General features: G+C 48.0%; 1 protein-coding gene across 4 annotated transcripts in view; it reads left to right on the top strand.

Moving 5' to 3' along the window:
• Nucleotides 1–13452, top strand: part of Zfhx3 (zinc finger homeobox 3) — a 264272-nt gene that overhangs the window by 165206 nt on the left and 85614 nt on the right. For all 4 annotated transcript variants that reach the window (XR_007105362.1, XM_047527802.1, XM_047527801.1 and 1 more), the window contains one exon: nt 6367–6598. Coding sequence is in view for 3 of the 4 variants with exons in the window: in XM_047527802.1 (XP_047383758.1) it covers nt 6367–6598 (232 nt within the window). In the remaining variant the exon portion in view is untranslated. The remainder of the gene's footprint in view (nt 1–6366; nt 6599–13452) is intronic.

Genomic DNA, 13452 nt, shown 5'->3' with positions numbered 1-13452 from the left:
CTCTCCCCAAAAAGAGCACCTGAAGCTTTGGCAGACTGTGGTTAGCACTCTTACCCTCCAAAGGGGCGATGTGGCAGTGGCCTGCTCTATTGTCGGGCCCTCAGCTTTATGGACTGAGGAGAGTTCATAAAGGCCCTCCCACCTGCCTTTGCCTTTGAAGTTCAACCAAAAGTTCAACCAAAGGTTGAAGGTGTCTCGGAGGCCTTCCAAGAAGGTCCCGCCATGGGGTTTCCTCTGTGCTCAGCAGAAGCTCTCTGGTGTCCCCTAGGGCGCTGCCATTTGCTCAGAGGGATGCCTGGGAGCTGCCAGGGGTTATGTCACAAGCACCCCGAATTGTGGTGCGGGTGGGTGTGGGCCTGGCGGGTCCCTGAGGAAACGTCCTTGGTGAAGTGGGCGCCTGCGTGTCAGAATGTACTTTGTCCGTTTCCACTTTAAAGGGGAGGTCATGGCAAAACTTGATCAATATTTTGCATTCCATGCATGAAAAACCAGATGTTAGAAGTTTCCTATTATTGGGGAGGAGGAGGGAGCTGGGGCCCCTCCAGATTTATAGAAATCAATGTTCTCTGACAGAAGTTGGTTGGTTTTCCTGGGAAACAAGTAACAGGAACACATTTTTTTGATTTTCACGATGAATTATTTTCTAACAAGAGCCCTCTTTGACTTTCAGTGTTTGGCCAGGGTGAACGAGTGCCACATACTAATGGAGTAGATCCCACGAAGCCACACAGCCGGGTCTCTGTTCCTGTGTTTCTTTTTAAATTATTAATTTGCCTTGTGCACTCGCTTTACATGCCAGGATCACTGTCGCAGGCGCCTCTTAACTGTGGGGAGCGCCTTTTTTTCCCTTCTGGGTTCTTCTCCCTGAACCAGATGTAGACGGGAAGTCACAGAGATGGAGGTGGGACCCACATTTCCACGTCAGGGGCGTAGGGTTGTCGTTGTCCAGCTAACAGGAATGAGCGTTTTAGGACATGAGTAGCTGTGGAAGATCAGAAAGAGGTGCAAGCAAGCTCTTCGACCCCTGCGAGCAAGCCTACCCGCGTCGTTCCCAGCAGTGGGCACTGGCCACCACACGCTTGTCACCCAAGCTCCTCATGGCTTGCTCTGAGGATGGTCTGGTCACTGCTGCACCCTGGTAATGGGGTGAAGACAGATTGTCGGGCTCTTTTTCTGCTTCACATATGTATCAAACTGGGTCCTTCTTTCCTTCCTATAGGTACTTCTCAGCTTTCAGGAAGCGAATTGTGTTGTCAAAGCATAAAAATTTCTTCCAGTGAAAACTGGTTCTACCTTGGTGGCACCTACAACCCAGCCTTTTGCAGGCATGTTTATTTATTCTTTTATTTAGTGGTGCTGGGGATTGAACCCAGGGCCTCGTACATGCAAGGCAAGTGCTCTACCACTGAGCCACAGCCCCATCCCCTGTGGGTACTTTTTTTTTTTTTTTTTTAATTGTAAAATCAGCATATTACAGAGATACAGCCACATCAATGTTCATAGCTGCTCAGTTCACAATAGCCAGATTGTGGAACCTACCTAGATGTCCTTCAATTGATGAATGGATAAAGAAACTGTGGTATATATATACAATGGAATATTACTCAGCCCTGTGGGTACTTTTAAACAGGGAGCCAGGGAAGCTTCAGGGGGATTCACAGCTGTTGGCAGAGGCTGGCGGGGCTGAGCGGTGTGGGTGGACCTCAGTTGTAGCTCTTCACTGTTTAGCTGCTTGCCCTTCCTTTCTTCATTTCTTCGTTCAGGAGGTCACCCTTCCTCCGTAGCAGCGTCTAGTGGGGGATCTGCCCCCAGCCCCAGTGCCCCCGGTACTGGGGATCAAACCCAGGGTCTTGAGCATGCACGCTATGCTAGGCAAGTGCTCTCTCCTGGTGAGCTCTATCTCCAGCCCCCACCCACCTTTTGTTTTGTTTTGATTTTGGTACCAGGGATTAAACCCAGGGGCACTTGACCACTGAGCCACATCCCCAGTCCTTTTTATTTTCTATTTTGAGACAGGGTCTCACCAAGTTTCTTATGGCCTTGGCTAAGTTGCTGCGGCTGGCTTTGAACTTGCGATCCTCCTACCTCATCCTCCCTAGTTGCTGGGATTATAGGCATGTGCCACCATGCCTGCCCACCCCCTCCTTTTGAGTGACCAGGAGGCCCCTGTTGTTTTCCAGGGTCCCAGTGGTATTGTCTCACAATAGCATTCAGGCCCAAGGGATGCCCTTCTCATCGCCACTAGCAAGTCCTCTGCGTCACCGCTGTCACTGCCTGAATCTCCTGCAGGTTAAGCCCCTAGGGTTGGGCATGTTGTGTGTGTGTATGTGTTTATTTACACACACATGTTGCAGACACTTAGAAACCAGCTGAAACAAACCCCAGCAAATGGGCTCCACAGCCAGCCGTCTGTGGGTCCCTGGGGATCCTGTGCTGCAGAGCACTAACCACAGCCCAAGTTAACGTTTTCTTTCAGTTTTTTCAAAACTGCACTCTGGAGCTGACAGAGGAGGGCAGGGAGGCATCGTGAACACAGAGTAAAGAAAAGAGGAAAAAGTAGAGGAAGCCTGGGTCCCTCAGCTCCCCAGTGGGAGAGAGGTGGAGTGTTGGGGAATCCAGGATTTGTGTGGGAGACAAATTTCCTGGCTGGCAAGGAGAGCCAGAACTCTGAAAGGAGGCAGCTACAGTATTGAGTGTACCACTGGGATTTGTGCCTTGGTGGATTCTTCATATATTACAGTGAATTTAATTAAATACATTGTGATCCCAATTGAGGGTATTCTAATTAGCTGGGTCAGGAACAAATTATTCTCCCTCCTTCTCCAAATGAAAACATCTCCGCTCTTCGACGGGGAAAGCATGTCCTTGGCTGGCTGACTTGCCTACCTCCTGAGCCTCACCTTCTGCTTCTTCACATTAGGCAGGTTCTGAGGGGGGGATCCTGGGGAGAGGCCAGTGCCACTCAGGAGGGAGGGAGGACCTGGCCAGTACCATCAAGGAATTGACCTCTTCAAGACTGGAAAATCCCTGGGAGGTAGGGAGAAGAGCCTAGAGGTCAGGGTCCTGCTGCTGATCCTGGGTTCACGTCCTCCAGGTTGAACAGCCTGAGAAGTAGCCAGAAACGAGAACAGGACTTGTCACAGAAATCGCTGGTGGACCCAGGTTCTAAGTGGAAGTTTGAGGTGGATTGCGACTGTTGTAAACAGATGTCTTTTAGCAACCTAGTCATAGTTGATTCTGAATTTTTTTTTTTTTTTTAAGCATCTTGGAGAATGAACTTGGAGTAAAAAGCAAGTTTGGAAGTTTGAATTAAACTTTTCTATCAGTCACTAAGATAGGACCCTAAGTGTTCCCTGTGCCCTTTATCAGTGGAAGAGACTGTGGCCCTGGCTTCCTCATTTCCTTTTTGTCTTTCTCCATGATTGGTGGTATACGGCCATTTCCTTTCCAAAATGGCTCTCAAATTACAGACAAAAGAATTTGTGGTAGTCTAAGAGATTGCAGTTTACCAGCATGAACTCCAGGATAGAGTGGTTTTAAAAGATCTTCATCATACCAGCTTTTTTTTTATTTTTTAAGCAAGAGTTCTCAGTATGATGTTTATTTTAATTCAAGATTTATGTGGTCTCATCACCCAGAAGCCCTTGGATTTGAGGACAAAAGACATTTGACCTTTCCGTTCCCATCCAGCTCTCTTTGGCCATGATATCCCTGTCTTCTGGCTCAGAGACTAGAAACCCCAGCCATCTGGAATGGAATCTTCACATACATATTAAAATTTTATGTTTAAAATTCAGTGCCTTATTGCGAGGAAATCCTGTTTCATGGGGAGGTAATAGGGGTTTGGAAGATAAGGCTTTGGTGATTCTTGCTCTGATTTCATAGTTCATGAGACGACTCAGATCCCTTGATGAAATGTATTGCTTCGACTCTGTGGTTATTTTCCCCATTAGCTTTTATTCACTCAGTTTTAGCTGAAGCTTTAATGAACATAATTCTTTTGGTCTCAGTGACCCACAACAGCAGTTCCTGGCTCTTGCACATTTCCCAGGTCATACGGTTGCTCCCGGGACTATGCCAGTGGGGGCTTTTGCCTTTTGAGGGGCCTTTGGAGAAGTGGGGGAGAATGAGTGTGGGCGGGCTCACCCTTTTCTTCCACCTTATCCCATCAGACTGGCCTGATTCTCCCCGGGAGTATGACCTCCAGAAAATATGACCTTGGTGCCTCTCCTCCTTCGGAAGTTCTCTGCAAGCAGCCTTGTCTGTGGAGGGACATGTTGAAGACAAACCACTTCAAAATCAGCTCACATTTATTTTGAGAAACTTAGCTTTTTGTTGTCATTTGTAGTTTCTTTAGCATTTAACGCTGGACTCTCACTGGTTCTTTCCAACTCTTGGTTGTGAAATTATTAGGGCAGCTGTTACTTGTAGGGGTTTTATTTTGTTCCAAGCTCCACATTTGAGGGTGTTAAGTCACCCATTTTGGGGGACAGAAGGGATTGTTCTCTCTGGGTGCCCTCAAAACCCTTTGCATGGGGACCTGCAGGTTGGCAGAATTCATGGTGGGATGCTTTGGCGGGTTCACGTACTTGAGGGCCTCCAGTCCCCTCTAGTGGATTTGCTGTGGCATTTGTTGGTGTGTTCGTATTTCTTCTTTTAGCAAGGGACAGGTGTGCTTCTGGGGTTTGCACACTTCCATTGGACGTAGACTGTTGCGTTGAGTGTGTGAGCCTCGGGCACCCTCATCAGGTGGGAAGCCTGTGGAGGGCCGCTCTGGTACTTTCCAACGTGCATGGAACGCAGGACCTTTCAACTGTTGCAGCTTCTTGGTGTCCTGCCTTATAAACTACGAGGCAAGCATCCCAACAGGGTCCAAAACATTTGTCAAGGCATGGATGTGGGACAGATGCACAAGGGTCAGAAGGAAGATGAGCGACGCAAAGCCGTTCCAAGGCATTTGCCACGCACCTGGCCGGGCTTGGTGATGGGATGGAGCTGAGGTGGTGAGGAGAAAGGGGAGGTCAGAGGATCAGTGTGCACTCACTTTATTATCTAAGTCCCCTCCTCTAGAAGGATGCTAAGTGCATGCCCCAGGTTCTAGTTGTTTCTCTCCCACTACCTGGTAACCTTGGGTTAGTTACTTTAAGTGTTCTGGGATTGCTTCCTCTGCTTCATGCACACCTAGTAGGAAGGCTCCCTCTTCCCTTCACAAGAGCCATTTGGAATAAAGAAGACGGCCTTTCTATAACAGGAGCGTGCTGGTTCCCTGACTGTTACAAAAAGGGGCCACAGCTTTCATCACGTTCTCCAGAGACTGAAAACCATGGTGGACTTTATTCTTGGATGATCTTTGAGAGTCTTAGGCACAGAAGTCTGGGGTCTGCTAACTGCTTGCATGATGCCGACCGTACTTGCACCCCAGACTTTATTCCTGTGTGTGCTACTTCCTGTTGGCTGTGTCTTTTAAACACAACAGAGAACATAATTGTGATCACCCGATAAACCCGACGGACCAGTGATATTGACCAGTGATGAGCCAAATGACCTTGAGAGATTGACAGGGAACCAGTTTAGAAAGAATTTTCTGTCATTCTTTAATCCATAGGAAATCCTAATTTTGGATTCTCCAAATAGACTATCGTTTTATAGTCTTTCTTGTGGAAAGATCCCACAGCATCTTTGGCTCTGTTTTACAGACCTAGGGTGCTACATGGGTGTGGTGGACACCGGTTGACACCAAAGCAGGAGGTAGCTGGCTTTGTGTGAAAAGGGCCAGATTCTGATGTTTTAAGCTCCATGGGCCTTACCACCTTTGTCATGGTCATTCACTTGATACTTCTAAGGCAGCCACAGATTGTATGTAAATCAGTGGATGTGGCTGTGTTACAATAAAACTTTATATGCAAATGCAGGCAGTGGAGGGTTGGGTAGGGATATTACCCAGTGGCACTTGCCTAGTAAGCACAAGGTCCTGGGTTCTGTCCCTAGCACCCTAAAACAGCAACAACAACCACAGAAGCAGTGGGTCAGATCGGGCTGGTGGATTGTGCTAACTGCTGGTCTGGTCTTTGGAAAGTGAAAAGTGAGCCTGTAACAGTTGAGTGACCCTGGGAGGGTCCAGTCTATGAACAGTGTTAGTTGTACTCTGGAGAGCCACCTGTGAGTGGGCATTGGGGACGTAGAAATGCGAGTCACCTTGCTCTTCAAAGAGTGCTAGAGAAGTGGACCCGTTAAGGAACATTATCATGGATCGTCCCGTTTGGCCATTCCAGCATGTCCCCCAGTGGCATGCCTCTGGCTGTGAGCACGGCGGTGGTTCCTTCGAGCGACTGACCCAGGGCATGCCCCTCTCCTTTATCCCTGCAGCACCTGCAGCAGCACGAGAGTGGCGTAGAGGGCGAGAGCTGCTACTACCACTGCGTTCTGTGCAACTACTCCACCAAGGCCAAGCTGAACCTCATCCAGCACGTGCGCTCCATGAAGCACCAGCGCAGCGAGAGCCTGCGCAAGCTGCAGCGGCTACAGAAGGGCCTTCCGGAGGAGGACGAAGACCTGGGGCAGATCTTCACCATCCGCAGGTGCCCCTCCACTGATCCAGGTGAGTGGTCCGGTGGGCCTGAGCGTTGGCCTCTGAGGGATTGCCTCACGTCTTCTGTTGGGGAAGACATGCTCACTACTGGACTTTCAGGGGACTGTGTGTTCTGGAAGGAAGGCACTTGGATCAGTGCCTTTATTTATTTACTTACTTTCTTTTAATAACACTGAGCACCACTTCGCTTCGCGGATATGCTTGGGTGTGAGGGAGCCACAGGCCACTGCTGGGGAGCCGGCCCACGGAAGACCTGCCCCTGCCCCCAGATTCCTCCGGCAGGTGCTCTAGATTCCACTATTGGTTCATACGGACCCAGCAGATGCTAAGCTGTGTGCCTTGCTCAGTATTAAGAGGAGGCAGTTTGTGGCCTCAAAGTCTGGTAAAAATGAACTTCAGAGAGGTTCAAAGCCAGTACGTGTTATAAAAACCCTGATTGTAGTTGAGAGTGATTCCCCATTGTTCTGTGGGTCTGGGCTGTTTGCCACTTCACCCAGTTGAGACCTTCCAGTGGGACTCACTCCTTTCCCTGTCTCCTGCCATCTCTCTGTGGTCACCTTTTCTCCCTTGACTATTATTCCCATTGGGACCTCATTTGGTAGAATCACCTCCTAAAATCAACACAGCAAAAACCCTCCCTTAATCCTCAGTCCTCACTCTGTCCACAGCTCAATCTTCAGGACTCCTGGGAGAACCATCTGTATCACTCATCTCCGGTCCTTGCCTCGACCTGCCATCTTCTGTACTCTCCTTTTACCAAACCACCCTGTGAAGGGCGCCAGTGCCTTCGATTTGCCCAGCCTGGAGGCTGCCTGCTGGCCTTCGTTGGGGCAGGTTGCCTGGTCCCTTCTGGAATCTCCTTTCCTTCCAGGACATGTTTCTTTCTCATCCTTTTGCTTCTCTTGACAGTCATTCATGTGTCCTGGGTTCTTGGTCCTCAGCCTGCCTCTCGTGTGCATGTCACTGGGCGTTAAGTCCTGGTCCTCAGTCCGCCAGCCTCTCAAAACTTTGATCGGAGGTTGCCAAGTACCTTTAGATGGCTTCACAGGACTCTCCATAGTGTACTTCCTTCTCCCTCCAATGGCATCTTGTCTGATGACCTGGCCATGCCCCGACCTCCATGTCCTACCTTGTCCCTGTGTCTCCTGTAGCACCTTCTCAGCCACTGGACCTTGAGGCTGGGTGGGGTTTTAGTTTTAATGCTACCAAATCACACATTTTTATAGTTTTTGAGAATGAAGTTTATATAAACATGAAAATGGCATTACCCACCCATTCCCGGGGGCTGCCTTTCAGCCGTTGGACGATGCTTTTGCCACTTATTTCCATATTGGCCAACATGTGCTACTCTTGTGTCTTGATCATTTTTAAATTTTGAGCACCGTCTTTTGACTTTCTAGTCTGAACAACGAGAATTTCACTAGGGTGCTGTTCTGCAACCCTCCCCCTCCTCTCCGCTCCACACATACTCCTCCACGAGCTCACAGACCCCACACGGGATCCCCACACCCCGGGGCCCCCCACACCAGTCCACCAACCCACAGGACACCACAGCCGCTCACCTGCCCTGTCTCAGACCACTCACCACCCCATAAATAGGGCCCCACACGTTCCACATCCCACCAGTACACATGGACATTGCATCCCACACTTGGCCCAGAGACCTACTGACACACTCTCCGTACACACAACACACACACACACACACACACACACACACGAGACACTGTGCCCCACTCAGCCTGTGCCTCCCCACACTCCCCAGCCCCCTGCGCACTCCATCTTCCCCTCCCTCCGTCTTCCGTTATGAAGAAATAATAATTTGGGGTTATATTAATATTCAGTGTTTTCATTATTATAACTCTATAAATATTAATCGCAGCTGAGCCATGTAGAGTCTTATAATTTCATTTACCTTCTTGTACAACTTTTTGTTTTCCCTGGCTTTCTAGGTACCTATGATTAATTCATGGCTCACCTTCCTGCCATATTCCTTGGTTCCTAATCTCTGAGTGCTGTGTGCTGTCAGTTCCGTGTTAGCCTCGTCTCCTCCTGGAGCGTCCCTTCTAAGCCCCTCCAGAGCCCCAGCCCACGGGCTCCTGTGAGCATCCTCCCTGGAAGTGACACTCTGTTCCCAGTGACAGGCGGTGCCCCACCGGAGGAATTTTTCTCCTTTCCCGGGAGCTGAGGGTTGTGTGTCACTGTGAAAGGAACATTCTCTTCAGGAAAGAGCTGTGGGGGACCAGGATCATCGCTGTCGCCAAGTTGACTGTGGGACTGTCCTTTCCCTTGGGTTTTCAAGTGGCTTTTCTGGTTCAAGTTTACAACTCTGCCTCTTCTACTCCATCTCTGGTCCCCTCCGTCTTTCTGAGGCCCTTAAGGAGACAGTGGGCACCCTCATGGTGCCAGCTCCAGTGGGGGACCCTGGTCCCCACCGGGGTCTTTTGGCTTCTGTGTGGCCCTGCTTCTCCCCATTCTTCTGCTGCTGAGTCATTTCATGGAATTCCCCTTCCTCCTACTAGCATATGAAGATCCATTTCATTCAGCATTTGTGGGTTTTTTTCCTTTTCCTTTTTCTTTTTCTTTGTCATCTCCTCATACGTCATTGTTTTAATCTTCCATTAAAAGCTGGTCCCTTTCACCCCTCAGTTCTGTCTTTCACTCTGCTCAGAATTCCCTTATTATTAGTGAGGTGCCCCAAACTAAATAGCTTGCAGCTGCCACTTCACCCGGGTCTGTGACTGGAACTGACAGTCCCCTGTTGTATAATGTAATGCTTCTGTTGAAGCAGTCCCCTCCTGGAATGGCTTTCCTGCACCCTGCCTTCTGGGTTTCTCTCATTTTACACGTATTAGGGGTTTTTTCCCCCCTGAAGTGTAGAAGCAACTTCAGTTAAGATGATAAGCTTCCTTTCTGCATTTCAAAATCCTTTTGTGCTTTGTCCTCCAGTCATGTTGATGCTCCTCCCGCCCCTCCCCCCACCCCTCCCTCCCACACACGCTCCAGCAAAGTTTGAAGTTTGCACTCCGCTGACGACAAAGGGACAAATTATTAGGTAATACTCGGACCAACGTTAACAGGAACTTGGTTCTGTTTTAGAGATCCCTGCCTGAGAACACGTCTTAAGACATGACCTCCCTGTCCCCAGGGATTGACTCTGAAAAACTTGAAAGAATATCTTCAAGAAAAGGGACATTTTGGGCCCGTAGAATTGAGACATTTAAGATCATCAGCCTCCAAAGTTGTAAACACAGGTTTTGTAAAGTACTCCCAGTTCTCTGCTCTTGAACGGGAGGATCAGGGCAGGATCCTCCCTGACACGGCATCCATCTCCTGCATTTGGACGCCTCTGAGCCCTGGCAGGGCCCTGCCTGCTCCGACCCCAAGCTGGATGCCAGTGGTCCTGCTGTCTGGAGGCCGCGATGCTGGCACCCTGTCCTCCTCTCATTATATGACCACAGCGTTCCTTCTCCTCTCTGCTTTATCTTTTCTCCTCTGTTGTCTGCACACCACAAAGTTTTATGCAAAATCCATGAGCAAGCACGTCCTTCTTTTTCCAAGCTCTGGAACTCATACCACAGTCTCATGGCCCTTGCTAAAGGCATCAAGACCTCCCTTGCAAAAAAAAAAAAAAAAAAAAGAATAGGGCTAGGGATATAGCTCAGTTGGTAGAGTGCTTGCCTTGCAAGCACAAGGCCCTGGGTTTAAAAAAAGACCTCCCTTGCTAGGGCCGATGGAGCAAACCCTGGAATGGTTTCTTCCCTGTGGACAACAAAAATACCTCTGTGTATTCCTGAGTATTCATGCATCCTGATCTTGTACCAAAGACTGTGTAGTATTAAGTGATTGCTAAGTAATACCAGCACAGTTTTAATAAAGCTTCACACAATGGTAGCACCCCAATTTTTTTGCAAAAAAAAAAAAAATTGACTTAAAAGCTGTGAAGATTATGCTGTAGAATATGGTAATTCACCTGTCTGCCAGCCAGCCAAGTTCACTACAGAGCCTGCCGACCCAAATGAACCTGTGTTCTAGAGGAAGGAATCAAGATAGAGAAAACTGTGAAGGTCTCTTCCAACCTTCAGAACTTTCTGGTGATGACTAAGAGTGATATTTGCTGCTGCTGGATGCTTCATAACCCCTGAAGATGTCTCTTGGCTGGATAGACAAGGCCACAGGGGTCAGCCTTGACTGCCAGCATTGACCCCCACATGGTCCTGCTTATGGAAGAGCTTCATCCTTGGGTTCACAGGCAGGCCAGGTCCCAAATTGTGTTGTCCTTAGCAGAGCATGATGGTCTTCTTTCTACTCTTACCCTACAAGTCACACACAACGCACACATACACTTGGTTTTCTGGTTTTAAAAATTACTTCTGAGGGCTGGGGATGTAGCTTAGAAGTAGACCACCTGCCTCTCGTCATGGCCTTGGGTTTGATCCTGAACATTGCAAAAGAAAGAACAGAAAGATAGAAATAACTTGGAAATATCTCAGAGAAAAGAGAGTAAATTAACCAGGGGACGCCCTCTCCCTTGACTTTTTTTTTTTTCCTTCTCCTGTGTGGTCTTTTGATGACTAATTTGAGTGCCTTTGCTCCAAGACCAGGTTGTCTCTTGGATCTTTTTATCTCATTCCCACCTGTAGGCAGGTGTAGGTAGCCCATCACCCTCGTGGTGGGTTCTGTCTCTCAGTAGCTGGGATCAGCTCTCTGCCTTCCCCTCAGCTGGCCGACAGCTCTAGAAAGATCGAAAGCTCTTGTAGGTGTGTCATATGTAAGATCAACTTCCCTGTTTGTCTACTTAAAAAAAGGCATTTCTGGCTTCTGGGTGAAACCATAGTTGATTCACTCTATCAGTGCCCTGGGCCTCAGGAACACAAGAGGCCCTTTGTGTTTCCGCTCTTGGCCTTTCTCCTGCTTCTCCTCCCCCTCCAGTTTTCTCTTGCTCTCTTTGCCTTAGCTACTTTTTCTTTCATATGGACATAGATCTCCAAGCTTTGCACACATGTGATTACACTGAGCGATTCTTCATTGAGGGCCTACTACGGTCAAGCCTTGTATTGAGCTGGGGACACAGCTGGCATCTCCTGTTGGCTTCTGGAATGGATGCACTGGTTAATACTCCGGCTCAAGCACTCGAGGTAACCTGATGATGATTCAGTTGACAGAGGGCACAGTCCTTCAGAGTTTAAGAGAGTATTTTGCTTGGACCAGAAGACATCATCCCCCTTGACTGACACATCTTTGGCTTTCAAGGTAGTTAGTTTCTGGGGTCAGAGGAGGTGGAAGCAGCTTGCCAAGTCGTGATGTGGTTTTGGTGACAGCCTCTACCGAAACACTCAAGAGTTTTCCTTGGTGAATCTTTTGTTAAACCAAGTTTCAGGCAGTTCTGCTTAACTCATCAAGAGAGAAAGAACAAGAAAATTCACAGTTTCCAGCTTTTTCTTTTGGCTCTGTTGCTATTTTTCAGAGTTGACAGAAGGCTGCCCTCTACTCAGAGTACTGCTTTTTATCTTTTTTTTTTTTTAAATCCCTAGCTAAATTACATGTAATTTCATAGTATTGAAGTATGTCGTGGCCAGTCCTAGAGCTCTGAAGTTTGGTTTTGTAACTCCAGCACAGCTAGGTCTCCGCTCTTCCTTTATACTGTCTGTCTTGTTGACAAGGCTCGGGAAGAGTGTAGGGCTATAGTATTTATAACTTGAGAAGTTAAATGTAAAAGCGTGTCAAAATGAATTGGGGGTAACTGAAATGCTAAGCATTTCTGGAGGAGTAGAGAAAACAGGACTTTATTTTAAATACATTCCCTGGACAAGTAAATGTCAGGGTGCTTTTTAGAAAGCTATTTTGCCATGCAAAGATTCAGAGACCAACCATATATCAACATGAAAAATGGAGTTTACACAATAACATAGCTTGATTAAAAAAAAAAAAAAACATTATTTTCCTTATATCTTTAAAGATAGCCGGGCTAAGTAGAGTCTGTAGCTGGCGTGTTTGACTGTTTCAGGGGTGGGATCTATTGACGGGGAATCAAAGAGTGTCAGGCATATAGCAAGAACTCCCACATTGGTGGTGGTGTTGATAAGAGATCCTTAAAACTTGCTAACGATGTGCCAAGAGGTAAAATCTTGTCTATCCTTTGTTCACAGAGGTAGTTTCTGTTTGTGAGTGTAAAGCATCTGTGATTTGGTTACTGCCTGATTCTCTTGCATTCTGCATCTACATAGGGAGACCAGGAGTAGTGCTCAGGGTGTACACTGTCTTGTTTTTCTGTTGGAACAGAGTTCTTGATTTGCCTTAATTAGTCCTCTAACAATCTACAAAGGTCAGTGCCAATTGCCTGTTCATTTACATTTGTAATTGTGATGGCTTCTGATTACATATTCCTTGTCTCAGTCCTTCTTCTAAGTACATGCTAGAGTCTCTTTCCCTCCCCTTCCTCCCACACCACCCACACCACCCACATGCATGCGGGTGTACATGCACGCACACACACACACACACACACACACATACACATGCGTGCACCAGAGCAGTGGAAAAGCCAAAGGTCTGACTCCTCATATAAGAGCCCTTTGTAATGACAGACCAGCTCCCCTGGAATGTCAGTGTCCTATGGAAAGCCATCTTGGAGAGGCTCTTGCCTCTAAGTTAGGGATCTAATGAAGCCAGAGTCAGGGAAATTATGTCGATACCAGGCAAGAAATCTGAGAGCCATTATCCAGAAGCCTTCTTGAACTGGGTAATTAAGGGCAATTAAACTTTTCTGCTGGCTCTCTGCAAAATATGCTAATGATTTGGCCTGTTGGAAGGTGGACATATGCAGAGTGCTACTTCACTGCTGTCACACGCTGCTGGCCTAC

Source organism: Sciurus carolinensis, chromosome 16 (assembly GCF_902686445.1).
Source record: "Sciurus carolinensis chromosome 16, mSciCar1.2, whole genome shotgun sequence".
Taxonomy (NCBI): Eukaryota; Metazoa; Chordata; class Mammalia; order Rodentia; family Sciuridae; genus Sciurus; species Sciurus carolinensis.
This window is presented reverse-complemented; position numbering and strand designations above follow the sequence as displayed.